This window comes from Eretmochelys imbricata, chromosome 7, assembly GCF_965152235.1.
Source record: "Eretmochelys imbricata isolate rEreImb1 chromosome 7, rEreImb1.hap1, whole genome shotgun sequence".
In the NCBI taxonomy this organism is placed as follows: Eukaryota; Metazoa; Chordata; order Testudines; family Cheloniidae; genus Eretmochelys; species Eretmochelys imbricata.
Genome location: NC_135578.1, coordinates 72,664,850 through 72,686,835, shown reverse-complemented (window position 1 = coordinate 72,686,835; position 21,986 = coordinate 72,664,850). Strand labels below are relative to the sequence as shown.

Sequence of the window (21,986 nt, the reverse complement as noted above, 5' to 3'; positions counted from 1 at the left end):
TGCCTGCTCACTCCTTGTGTCTGCCAGCCCCTCCCTGCAGCCCCGGGGTGGGGCTGTGCTGTGCCTCCATGCACTGCCCCTGCCTCGAGTACCCCTGCGGCCAATGGGAAGCTGCCGGGGCAGTGCCTTGGGGCAGCAGTGCACAGAGGCCCCCCAATCCACCACGCCTTGGAGCCCCAGGTAAGCACTGCACCCCCTCCCAGAGCCTGAACCCCCATCCCCTCCCCACATAGCCCCATAGCCCTCAAACTCCCTCCCAGAGCCTGCACTCCCTCCCCTTTCCCACACCCCCCCTCCCACCTCCAAACTCCCTTCCATAGCCTACACCCCTCCTCCGTCCCAGAGCCTGTACCCCCACCTGCTCCTCCTGCACCCCCACGCCCTGTCCCAGCCCAGAGCCCCAGGTAAGCACTGCACCCCCTGACCCCCTCCCAGAGCCTGCACCCTCATCCCCTCCCCACATAGCCCCATAGACCTCAAACTCCCTCCCAGAACCTGCACTCCCTCCCCCTTCCCACACACCCCCTCCCACCTCCAAACTCCCTTCCATAGCCTACACCCCTCCACCCTCCCAGAGCCTGTACCCCTACCTGCTCCTCCTGCACCCCACGCCCTGTCCCAGCCCAAAGCTTGCACGCAAACTCCATCCCAGAGCTTGCACCCCAATCCCCTATCCCAGACTTCCTCCTCCACCCAGAGCCTTAGGCGGGGGGGGTGGAGTTTTGGGGGGCAGGTTCTGGGCGCCATAAGTGACATTATTGGCTCTCTGGGAGGATTTGAGGACTGGCACTGGCCCTAAAGTAAATTGAGTTTGAGACCCCTGACCAAGAGGATTGAATCCCTGTTTTATGTTCAAAACAGAACTCAGTTTTAACTATGTAATCTCCACAGTACTGTACATCTATACCATCTATAATATCATTCTTGTTTGGCCATTTCAAAACTTTTGAGTTATTTTCTCTTGTTCTCCATTTATAGGATTCCCCAAAAGCACAGCTACGTCGGACAATTGAATGCTGTCGAACTGATTTCTGCAATCGGGATCTACAGCCCACACTACCCCCACTTGGTAGTACAGGTAAACTGCTGTTTTATCAGTTTATACAGACTAATCTGGAATGGGTTTATTCTTCTTGACGAATTGATGTAATATTAGGAGAAAGTGTAGAACTGGAGTATTGCCCTTGCCTCTGTTTCTTTTCTCATTACGTCCTTTGGTCTGAAGGTCTGTGCTAAATCCTACACTTGCCAACTCCATCTTCCCCTTGACCTGACCTTCACACTGCATTTTCTTCTTTCAAACTTCTCCATTTAAGATGTTCCTCTGCCCAGTAATCATCATTTTAATTTTAGCGACTTCTGCATTACCTCTTTTCTATGTCTCATTCTCTTTTATTCATACCTGTTCCAGAATTTTCAGAGCATCTGCTGCCTCCTCATACCTGCGTGCCGTACTCTGACTATGTGGTCACTGTCCTTTTGTTCCACACTTTGCTTCCCTGGTGCATTGTTTTATCGTGTCATCAGTCTGCAGCCTAGCTTTTTCCATAACTTCCGCTGCTACTTTTGCTGTGCTGACTCTCTGAAAGAAGTCTCAGGACCACATCCAGCTGTCCCTACTGTAAATTTTCTGTCTCCTGCTCTGCTCCTAACAACTATTATATCTTTGTTCATTTCTTCAGTGCCAGAAATTCCTTTCCATCTTAGACCCTTTGCTCAAACTCTTACCTCCCTAGGTCTTCCTAATTTTTTGAAGCCAAAATTGACAGGATTCATCAAAAGGTCTCTTACTCCATAATCACTTTGTTTTTGGATTGTCTGCCTTTGCAACTGTGTTCACCTCCTAGTTCTCTCAGCTTTCATCGACCTCTGGAACCCCAACTTTTACTTATATAAATATTTAATAACCATCCTAAACTTTGTATAATAGTGCCTTTATACAAGGAGCCTCATTTGTGGCTCAAACTCATTGCCACTTCACAGATATCTCTGTACCTTAGCTGGCTGCTATGTTTTTGTTTTGTTTTGTACTTTTAGATTTTGACAAAAAAAACCTTTCCTTCCAAAAAACCTCTCAGCTCCAGTCTTTTCTGCCATATGATCAGCAGTAGCATGGGGATTCAGGTGGAACATAGGGCCCTGCAGTGACAGTGGAGTGTGCTCCGATCCCTTCTGTAGGAAGCATTTCTGACCCATTTTTCCCCTGGAATTTTCACTCTCCTGAGGGAGAAAGGGGAGAACCTACAAAATCTAGCTAGTGAAGTAGTGTGTTACTAAATGGAACAGCAATTATTTTTGGTTTACGTATCCACCTTTATAAAAGCACATAGCCTGTGCTACAGGAACAGAACAGGAATTATATATATTAAAAAAGTCAACAAGACTATGATTGTAAATGGACCTCACAGTCCTTTAAAATATATCATATTCCTGCCTTTACCTTGTCTCCAGCTTTAACTCCCTTACTTTCATTTGAAATAGCTTGGAAAAACAGTTGAGTCTTAGAGTCCCATGAAGATCATATGATCTGTAAAGTTTCTGATCTCTCGCATTTCACCTTAGACATTAGATCCTGTTTACATTTTCTGTTTTAGTGAATTTATAGTTATTAAAGGTACCAGATTAGACATTTCTGGAAACTGTATTCTTGTGTTTATTCACAGACAGCAACTGGAAGTTTTGCCCACTATGCTGTCAGGGGAAAGCAAACTGAACTAGACAGATGTGAATGTAGTTAAATTTCAGTTAAATATTGGCTGCTCTAATAAGATAGCCCTGAAGGATTGTGACGGGTGCTCTTGAGGTATGGGCATGGTACTACTAGGACTTGTTCTGAGACTACCAAGCTGTGATATGTAGACCACCCAACAGCCATCAGGTGGGAACATTGGATAGCTATCAATCGGGACTAGATTTAAATAAATAACCTAGAGATGGAAGTCTCTATATCCCATTGTCAATTTTGTGAGTCAGCCAGTCTCACAGGAGAGACTGGATATATTGGCGAGATTCTGGAATTACCTTCCACTGTTTATAAGAAGTGCCACAAGAACTTCAAATTCTATCTCGACAACCACTGAAGATAGATAGAAGTACTTTAGTCTCATGTCTCCTCTGAAATTTGCCTACTCTAACAGTACATGAAATCCTTTACAGCAAGTTCAGCAGTGCTAAGGAAAAGTAGTTTACCCATTGCATGGGATGTTGGACAGTCAGATGTGCAAAGTTGTTGATAGAAGAATACGTGAAATTACCAGTAAGGTTTTGCGTTGGTATGAGTGTTTTTTTAAGCTGGAGTATATATAAGGGGGGAGGGACAGCTCAGTGATTTGAGCATTGGCCTGCTAAACCCAGGGTTGTGAGTTCAATCCTTGAGGGGGCCCTTTGGGATCTGGGGCAAAAACTGGGGATTGGTCCTGCTTTGAGCAGGGGGTTGGACTAGATGACCTCCTGAGGTCCCTTCCAACCCTGGTATTCTATGATACTTTTGGTATCTGTTGGAAATGAAAGCCTTCAGGAGCATTGGAGTGAGTTACCACCGGCATTGTAGGCAATATTAAGATAGCAAGGAACTTTATATAAGTATGTATAAAAAATGTGTGGCAAACCCTCAGTATTGTCAGTGTTGCTCCAGAAAATAAAATCGGATGCTTTGCAATTCTTTACCCCTGCTGCCCCTTTTGGAAGGATCCCTGATATTGCTGAGTGTAGCTGTAGCTCCAAATGAAAAATAATATTTTATGGGGAAGAGGTTTACAAAATTGGCAGTTACAAAATACATAATCTATGAGAAAGTGACTGATAAATAGAATATTTTATTTATACTAGAATCTGATTACTGGCAACTTTTTAGGAAATAAGTGTTGTAACTGTTTTATTTTTTTAAACAGATGGACTTTTTGATGGGAGCGTTCGTTGGATGGCAGTGCTGATTTCTATGGCAGTCTGCATCATTGTTATGATCATCTTATTTAGCTGCTTTTGTTACAAGTAAGGAGAAGTACTTCCTTCTGCACTAGTATTTTTTCCTGTATGATGATATACAAAATGACTTATTCTAGAGATGTGTTTAGTTAGAGAGAGAGAGAGAGAGAGAGAGATTTTTAAATAGCTCCAAGAGGAAACTAGTTAAATGTAACTTTACATCTCTATGGACAGTGGTTTATAGTGTTAAGTAAAAATGTGGACATTAACATGTTGTATGGAATTTCATAGAATTTCATGTCTTATTCCAGCAGTGTGTGAAAACTGTACAGGTTTTCAGAACAAGGTATGATTTTGGCACTATAAAATTCCATAAACAAGAATATGTTAACGCTTTTGCACAGTTGGATATTAGGCCACTGCTATTTTTATTTGTGTGCTACTTCTGAGTTTTATCTCCTGCATTATTCTGTCCTAGGAACATATTCAAGCTTCAAATAAGCCACAGAAATAACTTTCTACAGTTTTTCTGCTTTTTTTAAAAAATAGGAGCTATATTTGTCCTGCATAGTCTGAACTGAACACAAAACGTTCTGCATTTTTGTCACTTGTTATTCTCTGTTTTCACACTGCCCAGGGATGCGTGGTTGACCGTAATATTCTTTAACTCTAAACCATACATTTAAAACAATAATGTAGTGGAAACATTCCAATATTTATATCTCACACATATCATACATTGAGCTGGTGCAGGAAGGTTTTGATAATATTTTCATGGATATTTGGTATTAGGTTTCTGTCAAATCTGGATGGGAGTATGAAATCTTATTGAGAGTAAAGAGTAGGTATGAGTGATGGTAAAATGACTAAGTTTTCATAGAACAGCCACAACCAGAAGAAAACATGTCTTATATTTATGGTATTCTTTGTCATCTGGAGTCCCACAGGACTTCACAAACTTATCAAATTATATTCTTTCTATAAAATTCCATGCAAAATATGACCTATAAATGTGTATATTGAAAGAAGCACTTAGGAGTCCTGCACCACTCAGTGCTCAAAATTATGTGGGGTAGGTTTTTCTGCTGCTCTTTGGCAAATAGTGTAGCATGATGGAATACGATTTGTGAAGTTGTACGTATGATATTTGAAGGCAATACATACGATCTGTTGATGCATGTATTGGATGGTGCAGTGCTCGTACCAGCAGTACAAAGGGAAAGTTAAGTTGGCTGGATGCATTATGTGTGTAAAGCTGCATTTTAACTGTGCATTTCCCAGTTTTTTCCCCCCAGAACACAAACATTTTGAAGGATTGTGGGGGACGGGAGGAAAGTGTGGGGAGATCTTAACTGAGCATTTTCTGTTTTTCTGACTGTTATTTTGGATTTTGAAGCCCTATGTTCTGAGAGCATGTAAGGAGTGGAAAGTCTGGTTGTGGGGCAGTAATGTTAACTTTAACTTTACAAAGCTGTTTGTACATGAATTTTTAAAGTAGATTTCACCCTGCCTGTTTTTCTCTAGAGAAGTTGCTCAGGATGTGCTCTAGCACCACAGTGGTGGATGTGATCTTGGAACCTGAATAAAAATTAGAGCTTATAGTGTTTCCTCTGTGCTGTTGGCCTAGAAATTCTCTTGTGGATAAATTAGGGATTTTAATAATACTGTGGTAATAGGACCTAATGGAGTCTGGGTTGCAAGTCGCTTCACTCAGTTTCTCTGTTGTTTTGCCTATTTGGAAGTTAGCGAAATAGACAAAATCTTAAGTACTTAGGACACTTTCCTTTCAATTATGAGTTCTAGGAGTGGAAGCAGCAAAGAGCAGAATAGAACAGAACAAGAACAGACTGTAATCCTCATATTCAATGTGCGTGCTTCCAGGAACAATATTTATTGTGTGCCAGCTGGAGTTTAGTTCATTAGCCAAGTTGTCATAATTGAAGGCATTGACATAGCAGAGCAGTTTAATATAAAAACTCATGGCTTCATTATAATTGCATATAAAATAAATCTCTGCTTTCCTGTTTGCAATTTTTATTATATTTGTTTTGTTGTAAAGAAAAAAAGAAAAATAGGAGAAAAGTGATAGGTATTTTTAAACAGTTATTACAAAACAGTCATTTGCAGATCTCAGCTCGGACATCACTGACCAAAAGATATCTCAACCATTACTCAGATGAACTGAGTTCACTTGTATTCTGTAATCCTATTGGCAAAAATACTGCAAATATTGATAGAAAGTCCTAATTTGCTCTAACTGAAGTTAATATAGCCCAGATGGAAATGTTGGCTTGAAAATGTTATATGACCACTTGATAAATTGTAAATCAGTATGTCTACATGAGTCTCAAGTGTCTTTTGTACACAATTTAAATATTCTTCAATCTGTCATCTAAAAATGACATGACCATGTAATAAATATTGCTTGTTTTTAAAAACATGCATTTAGCTTTTTTCTTTTTATCAGTCAAAATGTTTAATAAACTGTAACGTTATATTTAAAAGTATTAATGTGTAGTTTTTTTCTTTTGCAGACATTACTGTAGATGGGTAGCAAAGAGACGTTGTTATAATCGTGATCTGGAGCAAGATGAAGCATTTATTCCAGCTGGGGAGTCATTAAAGGATCTTATTGACCAGTCACAGAGTTCTGGCAGTGGATCAGGACTACCTTTGTTGGTAAGCCAAGTCTTAGATTTTCTTTACTGCTCTCCTGAATGCCAAAATGGTAAAACTACATTTCAACATATTTTTATTCTTGAAGTATATTAAAAATCCACATTCACACATTCTTACAATTAAGAAACACATATACAAATATACATTTTAAATCCCCTATACAATTACCTATTATAATTATAATACATGACGAAGATAAAGAAAATAAATCAGAGTCCATTTCACTTTTTCATTCTTGTGTGGAGTAGTGAAGAATATACAGCTAAGAAACTATTTTTAATGTTTTAAACAAGTTGTCTTGCATAGATAAGATTGACATTTGTATCACTAATGCACTCAAAGAAATGCCCACAACTACATTGTACTCTGTTAAGTTTGTGGTTTATAAATTAATCATTCAAAACTTACATGTTTGACTAATTCAATATATCAGTCCTCCATCCTCCCATTTTTCTGTGATGCCTGTAACCTTTGTTTTATCAGTGACTCTGATGTATCTTTGTTCTGATACCTCTTTGTAAATCCATGTGTCATCACCTACCAAATTCATGGACCATTTTGGTCAATTTCATGGTCATAGGAACTAAAAAATTATAAATTTAATAATTTCAGCTACTTAAATCTGAAATTTCATGATGTTGTAATTCTAGGGGTCCTGACACAAAAAGGAGTTGGGGATGAGGTTGCAAGGTTATTGTTGGGGGTGTTGCGGTACTGCTACCCTTCCTTCTATGCTGCTGCTGGTGGCGGCGCTGCCCTCAGACCTGGGGACCTGGAAAGCAACGGCTTCTGGCCAGGACCCCAGCTCTGAAGGCAGACGTGCTGCCAGCAGCAGCACAGAAGTAAGGCTGGCATGATATGATATTGCCACCCTTACTTCTGCACTGCTGCTGGTGGGGCACTGCCTTCAGAGCTGGTCGCCCGGCCAGCAGCCACCGATCTCTGGCGGCCCAGCTCTGAAGGCAGCACAGAAGTAGGGGTGGCAATAAAGTGGCCCCCCGCCCCTAAAATAACCTTGCAACCCCCCCCTGAAACTTACTTTTGGGTCAGGACCCCCAATTTGAGAAATGCTGGTCTCACCTGTGAAATCTGTATAATATAGGGTAAAAGCACACAAAAGATCAAATTTCACGATCCATGACAAGTTTTTCATGGTCGTGAATTTGGTAGGGCCCTAGTCATCACTACAGTGACCATTTCACTCAACTTCACCTCTGAAGACCTTGGTCTTTGCTTTTTACCCACTCTATATTGCAGATATCCCAGCTTTCCAGTAGAAAGCTCCTGCCTGTTTTCTCCCATATACAAAAACACATAACATCACCCCATTCACAAATCCCAGTAGCTTCTCATTCGTTTTAGGATCCAACTCTAGAATTGCCCTCAGGTTTTTTTAAAAGTCTCCATGCACTTAAAGCAGCTTACTTCATAGATCTTCTCTTTCCATGAGTATGTGTCCATGTAGGTTGCACGTGCCCCGTGCATGTGAGGTTAGATGATTTTTTTTAATAGCCATGTCCATCCAGGCTGCACATGCACCATATGCTGCCTCATGTTCCCTGCAAGGGTATAAAGGGCAGAGTTGCTCCAGCCCTCCATCACTTCCCTCTTACCACCCATTGCAGCAAGACAGAACCCTGTCAACCCGCTTTTTTTTTTGGTGATCTTCAAACTAATCATCTTATCTATTTGTATGAAGAAGTCTATCTTCACTCTCATCTTAATTTCTTTTATAATTTGAATGTTCCTAAAAACAAAACAAAAAGAACAGACCTACATCCCCTCCTGTACAGTGCGGCAAGATGCCTCATGCCAACCGCCATGGCAAACTCTAAACTCACAGGGTTTAAATCCTGCCCAACCTGCAATGGACTCATTGCCTTGGTTGATGAGCATAACAGCTGCCTTTCCTGTCTCAAGGAGAGTCCCATCACTGATTAGTATTTAGTGTGCCTGTCCTTCTCAAGGACTCAAAAGTAGAAGAACACATGGCTGAAACTACACCTACTCAACCAATTAATGAGCATCACCTCAGATCCAGACAAGACATTCTTCTCCAAAGAAGACATCTTCAGTGGGTGCCGTCCAAGGAAGCCAGCAGCAAAAGAAAAAACCCATGAAAATGGACACCTGTTGAAACCTTTGGCACCAGCTGCTGCTACACCAGAACCAACAACTGTTTTGGCACTTGTAGCAACATGCTTGGCACCATTACCTCACAACAGCTCACCAACACAAGAGCATGACCAAAAGGCAGGGCCAAGTGGAGATCAAACACTGAGAAGTATTGCTCAGGGAAATGTGATGAGACATCAGTCCTCCATGGACAATATCTAAGTCCTCTGCTAAGGGAGTAGCACAGAGTAAACTGGCACCTGCTTCGATTTCAGGACTAAGACCTGTCCTTACAGAGCACTCAGGATCCTCTCTGGGGACATCATTAGTGCCAACATAGCACCAGCGTTGAGACGTTACCCTATGGCACTCCCATTTGAAGAGTATTTCTCTTCTTCTCCATTCCCAGATTTCTCCTTCATGTTGAGCAGCAATGCCTCTTCTCTACTTCCTGAGAGTAAACCTAGAGCTGCTACCAGAGATCCATCTTGCTGGGCACAACACCACAAAAGAGACATGGGTGGCGTTGGGCTAACCAGCTATGAATTGGCCAGTACCCTTATCCCATGCCACCTTAGCCTTACTGGCCCTATTGGGACCATCTTCTCAGAATATCTTCCTCTTCCTCCCCCCTCCCCAGTAGGTTTAGGAAGAGGAGGAATTGGATTCATCACTGCCCAGACCACAGGTACTAGAACCTTACCCAGGAGCTGTACAATACCAGAACCCTCAATCTCTTCCCAAAGGATAGTCATCCTCACCTGATGAGGCAGTCATACCAGCTCCTGCCTTGACAGTTGATGACTTTAAAGCTTTTCAGCATCTGCGAGCTCCTTTGGTGGAGACCCTGGATATCAAAATGACAGTCATACAAGAGAAATCCTGTCAACTCTTTGACATTTTGACCGCATCAGATCTGGCAAGAATTGTTCTCCCCGTAAATGAGGGCGTGCGATAGCCAGCCAAGGGTCTCTGGCAAACCCTGGCTACCATCCAGTCCATGTCAGAACAGGTGAACTGTGGGACTATCAGGTGCCTCTAAAAATTCAAATACTTTTACTCCCATCAAAACCCAGTATCATTGGTAGTTGCAGTAGTTCAGGAAAAATCAAATGAACAAAAGGCACACCCAAGAACAAGGATATTCAAGTACAAAGCCTACTCATCCACTTTAGTGTAACTCCATGTGGCAAACTACCAGACTCTCACCAGATACGATTTCCTGACTTGGGAAAGGGTTGGTTCCCTTCCTGGTGAAAGTACTGCAGGCTCTGGAGCATATATAGATCTCAAAGAAGGCCAGATGTTTACTAGTACAGCCCTAAAGGCAGCCTTGGATCCCTCCTTAAGGTTGATGACCATGGCTGTAATCATGAGGCTGTTAGCATCTGCCATGGGGAAGTTGAGGACAACATACAAGACCTCTCTTTCAGTGGTATGAAACTCTTCAACAAAAGAACTCAGGAAGCACTGTGTTCCTTGAAGGATTCAGGGGCCCTACTCAGCACAGTAGGCTTACCCATATTCTCAGGGCAGACAGCCAGAGTACCTATCATGGAAATTATTGTGATACTCAAGGAGACTCCAGTCATCTGCCTCCTCTGTCACACGGCCTGTCCCATCATCCAAACAGTAGATTTGATGGGAATGTCAGGAGCCACATAGGAACAGATCAGGAGACAGTCTTCATCTTGGATGTAGTAGCCCTTGGCTAGGCCATTTATTTTCACACTTTCTGCCCACCCACTCTCCTTCCCTGTCCCTCTCCAGGGATCTTTCATACAAAAGCGTATTACAAAGAGAAATGGCCTCGTTCCTTCATTGAAGGGTTGGTCTATACTACCATGGTAAATTGATCCAGGTTACACTACTTCAGTTACGTAGCTAGATCCATTCACCGCAGTGTCTACATGCTACATGCTAGCATCACATCTAGATGCTCTCCCACCGACTTCCTTTTTGTTTCTTGGGGAGATTGAGTACACAAATGGATGGGAGAGCGCTCTCCCACTGATTTATCATGTCTTCACCAGACGCACTAAACCTACGCTGCTAAATCGGCATTGCTGAGATTGATGCAGCTAGTAGTGTAGATATGCCTAAGACCCATAGAGGATCCTCAAGATTACAGGGAAAGGGGATTCTAGCCATGATATTTCATTATCCCAAGGAAGAAGGGTCTTCATCCTATTTTAAATCTGAAGAGACTGAACAGCTATACACACCACCTCAGATTCAGGATGGTATCTCTTGCCTCTGTTGTTCCATTTCTTCAGGCTCAAGCATGGTTTGTGGCTTTCAAATTGCAAGGTGTGTACCTCCATATATCTATCCACCCAGCCTGCAGGAAATACTCAAAGTTCAAAGTGGGACTATATCATTACCTGTACAAGATAAAGTTGCTCGGGCTCTCCACAGCCCTGTCCCACCTGAGAATGTAAGGCTTTCATGTCTCTCCCTGCCTGGATCACTGGCTGATCAGAGGCAGATCACAGCAGGAGTCCGTGAATATGACACTGCTTGATAGACTTTACCTCTTGCCCCTCCAACTTTCTAGAACCTGCAAGACTAGAACCTGGCACCTTGGGGTTCCAGATCACCAACATTTCAACATTGCCACTGGAAGCTCAGGCTGGGTTTCTGCTGGGGAATCCTGTGAATCTAGACACTGCAGGAAGTACCGTCCAGTGGGTTCTGAGTGGCTGCCCCAAAAGTCCACTGATTGGCCAGTGTTGGTATATATACCAGAAAGCAGTCACAGGGAGCTGTCTGAGTAACCTTGCATTGTTTCTTCATGGTTTCCACTCAGATCTTGCCTTGCTGTGAACCGCAGACTCTGGCTCCTGACCCTGGCTTAATCCCGACTCTACTACTTGCCTCCTGTCTACAACTCAGTGCCTGGCTATGACTTCTGGCAACCCAGCCCGGCTCAGCCCCAACTCCACTATTCATCTCCTGACTGCAGCTTGGTAACTGACCTGTGCGCACAGGCCACCCATGGCCCTGACTGTTTTTAGACCCTTTTTGCCCTCCATACTGCATCCAACCCCTCGAAAGGTGAATGGGCTGGGCCACCCTCTGACCAGAGGTTCCCTGAGGATCCGGGACCTGCAGGGCCAAGTCACCTGTCTGCAAGTAGAGAATCTCACACTACAGACCCAAACTACGTAGTTTATAACCAAGGCACAGACCTTGCATGAGCAGTTGGCACAGTCACTAAGCCCAGGTGAAGCAGCTTGCTGCCAAAGCACAGAAGTTATGCAAGCAGCTAGCAAGCAATTATACTCAGCTGTTCTTCCTGCTCTACCTCCAAACTAATCCCCCAGACTAGTCAGCCTTCTCATTGGCAAAGTGTTTGATTGGTTTTCCCCCCTTTGGAGCAGAACAGACCAGTGCTCTCCAACTGGGATGCCTTCGTGCAAGCCTTCTTGACCATTGTTGATGACCAATATCATGTCTGCTCTGCAGATACTGCCCCCCGGAAGGTTTGTCAAAGGCAAGAGCTGGCCATCACCTACACCACTTACTTCCAATGGCTTTCTGCTGATGTTGAGTGGAATGAGGCAGTCCGGTTTATACCAGTTCCAGTGAGGACTCAGTGAAGTGGTAAAAGAAGATCTAGCCCATTTTGAAAACCCCACCCGCCTAGAGGCCTTTATTGACCTTGCCTTGTGTATCTGCTCTCGGCTGTGCAAGCGGAAGGAGGAAAGAAGGGGCTGCCTGATGCCCCCACGTCTATCTGGTGTGCAAAAGCCTATAGAACTGAGTCCTGAACTCATGCAAGTCGATCTGGGTCACTGATTCATGAACCGCAGAGGAGAAAGAATGTTAATGTCTGTTTTTACTGTGGGGTGCCAGGCCACACCCTTGCCTACTGTCCTGCTTGGGAAATGGACCAGCCCAGGCCCAGTAGGGGGATACAGCCTCAGCATCACCAGAGCTCTGTGCTCTGGAATCACCCTGAAAACCTTGAGTAGAACCTGACCCAGGAACCATGACATTTCCCTGCATTTCCAGTTGCCACTGTAACTGGGGAGCTTGGGATTGGTGAGATGGATTCCCCTGCAACTGACACTTTGGGCCTGCTGCCAACTTTATAGATCTTAAGGCACCCCAAACACTCCAGATCCCTTCCCAGCCAAATCTACCCCAGATCTGGTGGAGATGATTTATGGACTGCTTCTGTCATCAGGGCTAGTGATCCAAAAGACCGTCCCCTTACAGGCATTAGTGGGGTAGCACTGGAAAATAATATGTTTAGATGTGATCCGCTCTCCATTCTTTTCAGTAATTCTTGGCATTCTTTTGTTGGGGCAACATGACCCTTGTATTTCCCCGTGGTGGAGGAACATAAGCTTCTCCTCCAAATATTGCCAGAAAGCTTGCCTCCATCAAATTCACCAGGCCCCGGAATACCCAAGCCCTGGGCCCCAGCACCGGATAAGACTCTTGGAAGTGAGACCCTGGGTAGCGGGGGCTAACCAGAAGGGGGCAGATCTAGACCAGACCCCCGACAAATACTAAGACTACCTGGATGTGTTTGAAAGGAAAAACACAGATTCACAGCCCCACAATGGGGACTATGAGTGTCCAATAGACCTACAACTCAGGGCAGAGATGTCCTACAGTTGCATATACACCATTTCTGAACCAGAGCTCGAGGCACGACACAGGTATAGCCAGGAAAATCTTTCAAAGGGCTTCATTCAGCAACCCATTTCTCCAGCAGGAGCACCAGTTCTCCTTATGCGAAAAAAACATGGGTCACTGTCATAGAAGTCAGGAATGGCCAAACCGCAGCTCATGAGCCGCATTTGGCTTTTTTACAGTTAAAGTATGACTTGCAGAGCTCCCTCCCCACTCCTCCCATTTTCCTCCTACAAGACTGGTGGGGAGGGGGGAAGCTTGGGGCTTTTGCCCTGCTGCGGGTTGGTGGGGCTTGGGGCTTCCTCCCAGCAGGGAGGGGTTTCTTTGGGATTCAGCCCCTCAGCGCATGCCTACCAGGTCTTGGGGCTTTAGCAGGAATGGTGCTGAAGCCCCAGCAGGTGCCTCCCACATGGCTGAAGCCCTGGGAGGCGCACCCTGACTCTTGAACTTCTGAAGGTTGTCCTGTGTGGCTCTGAAGGTCAGTAAGTTTGACCACCTGAATAGAATTATAGGCTAAGAAGGGACCACAAGGGTCATCTAGTCTAACCCCCTGCAAAGTTGCAGGATTTGTTGTATCTAAACCATCCAAGACAGCTAGTTCTTCTTTGAGTGATTGCTCATGTCCATTCCATTGTTGGTGTGTGTGCTCACCACATGCACTGGTGCCGGAAGATTTTCCCCCAGTGGTATCCGTAGAGGACCAGCTCTGGCGCCCTTTGGAGTGGCGCACATATGCGCTGGTATAAGAGGCGCCGCTGGCTTCCCCTCCCGCAGTTCCTTCTTACCGCCAGTGACCGTGCTGGAACATCTCCTTGCCTCAGGAAACTTTCCTTCTCAACTGTGCCTAGTTGTGAATCTCTTGTATATAGTTCTTAGGAAGTTTGTATAGTTTATTAGTTCCCTTAGTGCATAAGTTAAAAATAGTCCCCTATGGGATTTAGCCTAGGGATGGGGCATGCCCCGATCCCGGGTTTCAAGCCTTTTGACTGCTGCAAAAAACGTACGCCAGTCAGTGATCCCCAGCAAAGCTGTCTGAAGTGTTTGGGGGAGAGACATGTGAGCGACAAGTGCCACATCTGTAAAAGTTTCAAGCCACAACCAAAAAGGAGTGGGGCATTTGACTTAGAGCACTCCTTATGGAGCCTGCCCTCGCACCCACCTCGGAGCTAGCTATATTGGACTCCGCTCCAAGCACCACAGCATCGGTGTGGAGTGCACAGCCGGCACCGGCCTCCAACCAGCACTAATCCCCATCCCCAGTACTGGTTAAAAAGCAAAGAAAGGCCGGAAGAGGGCATTCTCCTACATCCCATAAAGGAAAGGAGAGAGCCGGGGGAGAGCAAAGACTTGATGGAAGCAGCTCCTCCCCTGCAGACAGTGGCCAGTCTCCAGCATCTCTTGGGCTGTCGAGCCCCCTTCAAGACCCACCCACAACCCCGGGAAGTGGTAGAGGCACTCAGCACCTGGCGGTGCCATCCACACCAAGGCCTTTCAGGCCACTAAGGTCATATTGTCTCTGCTGATGTTGCTCACGTCAGTTAGCGAGGTTGCCCCATTCAAGGGGTAAACCCACTCTGGGACCTCTCTAGCAGTCCCCCATCAGTGCGGCACCGCTCCCCGATGCAGGGGGTGCCCTGCCAGCGCTCACCTAAGCAACGCTGCCAGCTCCCGAGTATGGGTCAGCTTACCTGTCAGAGTTCCCAGCATCGTTCCTTGGACTCTAGGCAGCGTTCCCTGGGATCCTGGCACCGATCTCCGGCTGTCTGGCGCAGACCTGTGGAGGTGTGTAGCCAGTCACCGGAGCGGCCAAATCAATCTTCAAACTTGCGGCACCACTCTGGAGAGTCAAGATGCCGGTCCCCGGAGTTCTGTCACTGGTCTCTAATTTGCCTCTACAGATCCCCACGGGTACTTCGATGATCTCCTGAGCCAAGATATCGATCCTCTTGCTCCCAGTCCACAGAGCTGCATTGCTCTCAAAGCATGAGGCATCGATTGCTGGGGTACTGTTACCATTCTGCTGAATGCTGCGTGGCTCAATCTAGAGGAACAAGCCTGCTCTAGTCAGGTACAGCAGGTTCTCTTGGAGAAGCAGAAAGCCCTCCACCAGAGCAACTTACCTGGCAAAGCGGAAGCATTTCTCCTGCTGAGCATCAGAACGGAATATCTCCCTGGCCCAGTCATCTGTGCAGTCCATCCTGGATTACCGGCTTCACTTAACGCACCAAGGGCTCACCTTCTCTTCTATCAAGGTGCACCTGGCTGCCGTATCAGCCTTGCATCCAGGGTAGATTGGTGTTCTCGCATGAGATGTCGATCAAGTTCTTGGAAGGCCTTAGAAGATTCTTTCTGTTGATCCGGGATCCGGTTCCCCAGTGGGTCCTCAGTCTGGTCCTCTCCAGGCTCATGGGTCCACCCTTTGAGCCAGTGGATTCTTGTTCCCTTTCCCACTTGTCATGGAAGATGGCATTCTTTGTAGCTATTACCTCGGCAAGACGTGTCTCCAAAATTAAAGCCCTCACTTTGGAGCCCTGGTACACTGTATTCTACAACAACATGGTCCAGGTCCAGCTGCGGCCCCATCTGGTCTTCCTGCCAAAGGTGGTGTCACACTTCCATGTGAACCAGGATAATTTCCTCCTGGTGTTCTGTCAGAAGCCTCACACAACCAATGAGGAGAGGCGGCTGCACACTCTGGATGTCAGGCGTGTCCTGGCGTTCTACCTGGAGCGCACGAAGCCCTTATGCAGGTCAACCCAGCTCTTTATCACAATAGCTGACAGGATGAAGGCCTTTCCGGTGTCCTCTCAGAGGATTTCGACTTGAATCACCACCTGCATCTATACTTGTCATTAGCACAGGCTGTGCTTCCACCAATACTGAAGGCTCACTTGACTAGGGCTCAGGCATCTTTGCCTGCCTTCCTGACATATGTCCCTATCCAGGACATCTGCAGGGCCACAATGTGGTCTTCGGTACACACGTTCACGATGCATTATGCCATCACCCAGCAAACCAGAGATGATGCTGGATTTGGCAGAACTGTGTTGCAATCGACACGTCCATGAATTCCTACCTGCCACCAGTGGTACTGCTTGGGAGTCACCTACAATGGAATGGACATGAGCAAGCTCTCGAAGAAGAAAAGAGAGTTACCTGTTTCCGTAGCTGGTGTTCTTCGAGCTGTGTTGCTTATGTCCATTCCAGGACCCATCCTCCTTCCCCTCTGCCGGAGTTTCGACAAGAAGGAATTGAGGGAGTGGGGAGTCGGCAGTGCCACTTATACCGCGGCATACGCGGGCCACTCCAGAGGGTGCCAGAGCCAGGCGCCTATGGATACCACTGAGGGGAAAACTTCCAGCACCAGTGCATGTGGCAAGCACACACACCTACAATGGAATCAACATGAGCAACACATCTCAAAGAACGAGTTACAAAAGGTAAACGTCTTTTACTTACCCTACAGTAACTGTGGTGGTTCTTCGAGTGATTGCTCATGTGCATTCCAATATGTGTGTGCGCGCGCTGCGTGCATGATCGCCGGAAGCTTTTTCCTAGCGGTACCCGTTGGGTCGGCTGTGGAGACCCCTGGAGTGGCGCCTTCATGGCAGTGTATATATGTCCCTGCTGACCCGCCGCCTGTTTAGTTCCTTCTTACCGCCAGTGATGGTCGTTGGAACAGCTTAGTCTTTTGCTTTGCAAGTGCCTTACCTAGTGGTTCCCGTGTTTCTAGTGTAAATGGTTGTTAGTTAGCTGTTAATAGTTAATAGTAGATTAGATTAGTTTAGCTTACTTCGGGGCAGTTCTCCCCGTTCTACTCTCCCCGGCGCCGGGGCATGCCTCGGTCGCAGGGCTTTAAAGCATGCGAGAGGTGTGCAAAACCTGTGTCAACAAGTGATCCGCATGCCACCTGTCTCATTTGCCTCGGGGAGGGCCATCAGACAGATAAGTGCCCTATTTGCAGGAGCTTCAGACCCAGGACTAAGAGGGAGCGGGACTGTTGCCTGAAGCTCCTCTTGATGGAGTCTGTCCTTCGGCCACAGCCTGAGCTGACCAGCACCCTCGGTGCGCAGCGCACCAGCCTTGGTGCGGGATGTCCCAGCACTGAGGAAGGACTCCGCCAGGGAGCACCGGCACTGCTCACCAGCCCGCAAGGCCAGTGCCTCACGGCAGCACCATTCACAGTCTCCAGTGCTGCATAAGAAAAAGAAACCACACAGGGGACGTTCCCCTGTCAGGAAGCCGAGGCGGGATTTCAGTGGGGTGAGTCCTCCGGTGGGACACCCTCGGTCTGGTCCCCAAGAACTGGCACCGTTGAGTCCGGCGAGAACAGACTCTCCTACCCGTGACAATTTGGAGGAAGAGTTTGACCTCCCCTCCACTCCGGACACATTTGAGGCGGCTGGAGACCTCACTGATACGATGGCGCAGTACCCGGCCCTTCAGGCGCGGGACCCGGTCTCGCAAACTTAGGCACTGCCAGTAGCACCGGCAATGGCACTGACTGTGGCATCGTGCCCGGCACCGCGGGCAATTATGACACCAGTCACGACACCGATGCTGATGGCGGCACTGATGGCAGCGCTGCCATTGATTCATCATCAGGGGAAGCCCATGATGTTGTGGTGCCGATCTCCGTCTCCCCAGTACTGCTCCCCGGCACAGTCGGGCTCCACTCCCCCGTGGTTAGGTACTGAATACTCGTCAGAGTCAGACACAAAATCGTATGTGTCCCTACACAGCCACTCCAACTCACGGCACCAATCCCGGCACCGAAGGTTGGCAGAACAACCTGCACCAGTTGCCACCTGGCCACCCCAGTAGCAGGGCCCAGTGCAATGGCCTTTTTGGACCCCCTGGGCCTACCACCAGGCTCCAGGTCAGGGATCTAGGCCAGTATCGGTGGTATCCGCCCCCTGTGCCCCTCCATCAGCAATGTCAATGGCACGCCACACACCTAGGACCCCTGAGGATTCCTTACGAGACAGGGCTGTTGAGCGGCTGCAGTCAAGCATGGCCCCTCCTCCACTGACATCAGTGGCACCTGAACCTCCGGTCACAGGGTGCTCCGAGGTACCTGACCTGGCCTCCAGAGAACCTGAGGAGCAGGAAGACCCTGTCCCGGGAACCTCTTCCTCCTCTTTGCCAGATGAGGCGGTGGTGGGCACCTCCACCACTCTACCACCAATGGATGCTAAAGGCCACCAGGACCTGCTTAGGAGGGTAGCAGTTAACCTCAACTTCCAGGCAGAGGAGGTTATGGAGGACTCAGATCCGATGGTGGACATCCTCACCCCCAAGGGTCCTTCCAGAGTAGCTTTGCCCCTCATAAGGACAATTCAGAACACCACGAAGGTGCTCTGGCAAATCTCGGCCTCTATACCACCAACAGCTAACGGGGTTGAGAGATGCTACTTTGTGTCACAAAAGGGCTATGAGCACCTGTTTACCCACCCCCAACCAGGGACTCTTGTGCTTGATGCAGCAAACCACAAGGAGCGGCAGGGTCAACCACGCCCCACACCTTAGTTACGTAACTCCAAGGAGCTGAATCTCTTTGGCCATAAAGTCTATTCGATTGAGGGACTCCAGCTTTGGGTAGCGAATCAGCAGGTGGTGCTTAGCCAATATGCTTTCAATTCCTGGAGCTCGTTGGCTAAATTCCAGGAGTTAATCCTGGCTGATTCTCGCAGGGAGTTCGGTGCGCTCCTTGAGGAGGGTAGAGTGATCTCTAGGACTGTCCTCCAGGCAGCCCTGGACGCAGCGGACTCTGCGGCTAGAACTATGGCCACCGCCATCGCTATGAGGCGCAGTGCGTGGCTTCAGGTTTCAGGGATCCCACCCGAGTTCCAAAATACAATTCAGGACCTCCCCTTTGACTGTGAGGGACTGTTTGCTCAAAATACAGACACACGCCTGCATAGCCTGAAGGACTCGCAGGCAACTCTGAAGTCTCTGGGGCTACACACCCCAGCACCTCAGAGAAAGCCCTTTAGACCTCAGCCCCCCGACCCATTTCTACCCAGAGTCCCCTAGGCGGGATCCATCTAGGAGGAGGGGCAGAAATAACAGGAGGCTCCCACCACAAGCCTCCTTGGGCCAAGGCCAGGGTTCAACCAAACAGCCCCCCGGCCCCAAGCCTGACTCTACCGCTTCTACCGTGCTTGGTCTCCGATCACGTCAGACCGCTGGGCTCTCACCACAGTGGGGGTGGGATATTCTGTCCAATTCTGTTCCCTCCCATCCCCCTTCCCCATCCCTCTTCAAGTATCCCTCTCATGAGCAACTGCTTTTACAATCACTCCTAGCTCTAGGGCCAATAGAGGAGATTCCTTAGGAATTCAGGGGCAAGGAGTTCTACTCCCGCTATTTCCTCATCCCCAAGGCCAAGGGCAGGCTTCGGCCTATCCTGGACCTACAAGACCTCAACACATACATAAAAAAGGTGAAGTTTCGCATGGTCTCTCTGGCCGCCATCATTCCCTCCCTGGATCTGGGAGACTGGTATGCTGCCCTCGACTTGAAGGACGCATATTTTCACATTGCTGCTATTCCAGCCCACAGGCGCTTTCTCAGATTCGTGGTCAGTGGCCAGCACTACCAGTTCATGGTGCTCCCCCCTGGGTGTTCACCAAGTGTATGGCGGTAGTGGCGGCCTTCCTCCGCAGGAGCCAGGTGCAGGTGTTCCCATATTTGGACGATTGGCTCATCAAGGCTGAGTCCCAGGCTCAGGTGGTGGAGCATGTATCCCTGGCACGGGCTGCGTTTCACAGATTGGGACTTGTATTGAACGAGCCCAAATCCACATTGATCCCCACACAAACAATAGAGTTCATCGGTGCTCTCTTGGACTCCACGCGCACAAGGGCATTCCTTCCGGAACTACTTTTCAAAGTGCTTACGGACATTATCCAGACCCTCCTCCGCTTCCCCACAACTACGGGCAGGAATTGTATGAGACTACTGGGGCATATGGCGGCCTGTATGTACGGCTCATAGCCTCTGGCTCCTCCAGAAGTGGTTAGCGCAGGTGCACAGACTGGGCAGGGACCCATTGGACTCAATTGTGAGCGTCCCACCTCAAATTCTCCACTCTCTCCAATGGTGGCTGCAACCATAGCTGGTTTGTGCAGGAGTACGCTTCGCAAAACTCCAACCCACGCTTTCCCTTGTCACAGATGCCTCGGCGCTCGGTTGGGGCACGCATCTGGGCAATATCAGAACCCAGGGCCTCTGGTCCCATGCAGAGCTATCGCTGAACATCAACGTGAGGGAGCTGAGGGCGGTTCGTCTGTCATGCCAAGCGTTTCTGGCCCATCTGCAGGGCATGTGCGTATCAGTGCTCATGGACAATACTGCAGCGATGTTCTGTATAAACCAACAGGGTAGTGCTTGTTCCTCTCCCCTCTGTCGAGAAGCCCTCGTGCTGTGGGACTTTTGTATCGCCCACTCCATGCACCTGCAGGCGTTGCACCTTCTGGGGGTGCAGAAGGAACTGGCAGACTGCCTCAGTTGCTCATTCCATGGACATGAGCGGTCACTCAGACCGGACATCACTCACTCAATTTTCCAGAGGTGGGGCTCTCCCCACATGGACCTGTTCACAACGTGGAGCAACAGGAAGTGCAAGAGATTCTGCTCCTTCCTGAACCACAGCCCAGGCTCCACTGTGGACACCTTTCACCGTTCCTGCCGTTCCCCCTCATACACAGGGTGCTCCTCAAGACTCGTCAGGACAGGGTTCCTTAATTCTCATAGCCCCAGCGTGTCTCCGCCAGCAGTGGTTCACCATGTTACTGAACCTCTCCGTGGAAAGACCAGTAGTGCTCCCTCTCTGTCCAACCCTAATCTCACAGGACCACGACTATCTACAGCACTCCAACCTGGAGTCGCTCCACCTCATGGTGTGGAAGCTCAACCCTCTTGAGCTTCAGTGCTCGCACTTGGTTAGGGAGGTCCTGCTGTGGAGTAGGAAACCCTCCACTCAAGCCAGTACCTGGCTAAGTGGAAGTGTTTCTCCATTTGGCCTTGACAAAGGGGAACTGAGCTGCAAACAGCCCCAGTTCCCATTATTTTGGACTATGTTTTAGATCTCAAGCACCAAGGGTTAGCAATATCTTCCCTAAGGGTACACCTCACAGCCATTTCGGCCTTCCACCCAGGAATGGCAGGGGGTTCAGTGTTTGGTAATCCCATGGTGAGCAGGTTTCTTAAGGACCTTGACAGACTTAATCGGCCCATCCCCCACATGGACCTCAACCTTGTCCTGTCCTCACTCATGGGGTCCCCCTTTGAGCCCATAGCTAACTGTCCTCTCTCCTACCTTTCCTGGAAGGTGGTTTTCCTGGTGGCTATAACCTCCGCTAGGAGGATATCCAAACTCAGGGCACTGATCTCCGAACCTTCATATACGGTATTTTATAAAGACAAGGTGCAGCTATGCCCCCATCCTGTGTTCCTGCCTAAGGTTGTCTCCCCCAGTTTCATGTGAATCAGGACATATTTTTACCTGTGTTCTTCCCTAAACCCCATGTCACTCACAGGGAGCGCATGTTCCATTCCTTGGACGTTAGATGGGTCCTAGCATTTTACATTGAATGCACAAAGCCATTTCATAAGTC

At 47.9% G+C, this 21,986-nt stretch overlaps 1 protein-coding gene across 6 annotated transcripts in view; it reads left to right on the top strand.

The window, feature by feature from the left end:
* Positions 1-21,986, top strand: part of BMPR1A (bone morphogenetic protein receptor type 1A) — an 84,202-nt gene that overhangs the window by 36,271 nt on the left and 25,945 nt on the right. For 2 of the 6 annotated variants that reach the window (XM_077821248.1, XM_077821251.1), the window contains exons 3-6: positions 979-1,069; positions 1,593-1,604; positions 3,897-3,990; positions 6,459-6,603. The exons of 1 other annotated variant lie outside the window; for it this stretch is intronic. In XM_077821248.1, the coding sequence (XP_077677374.1) occupies positions 979-1,069; positions 1,593-1,604; positions 3,897-3,990; positions 6,459-6,603 (342 nt within the window). Of the gene's footprint in view, positions 1-978; positions 1,089-1,592; positions 1,605-3,890; positions 3,991-6,458; positions 6,604-21,986 lie in introns of all 6 variants that reach the window. 3 more of the 6 variants (XM_077821247.1, XM_077821249.1, XM_077821250.1) reach the window with 3 other exon arrangements.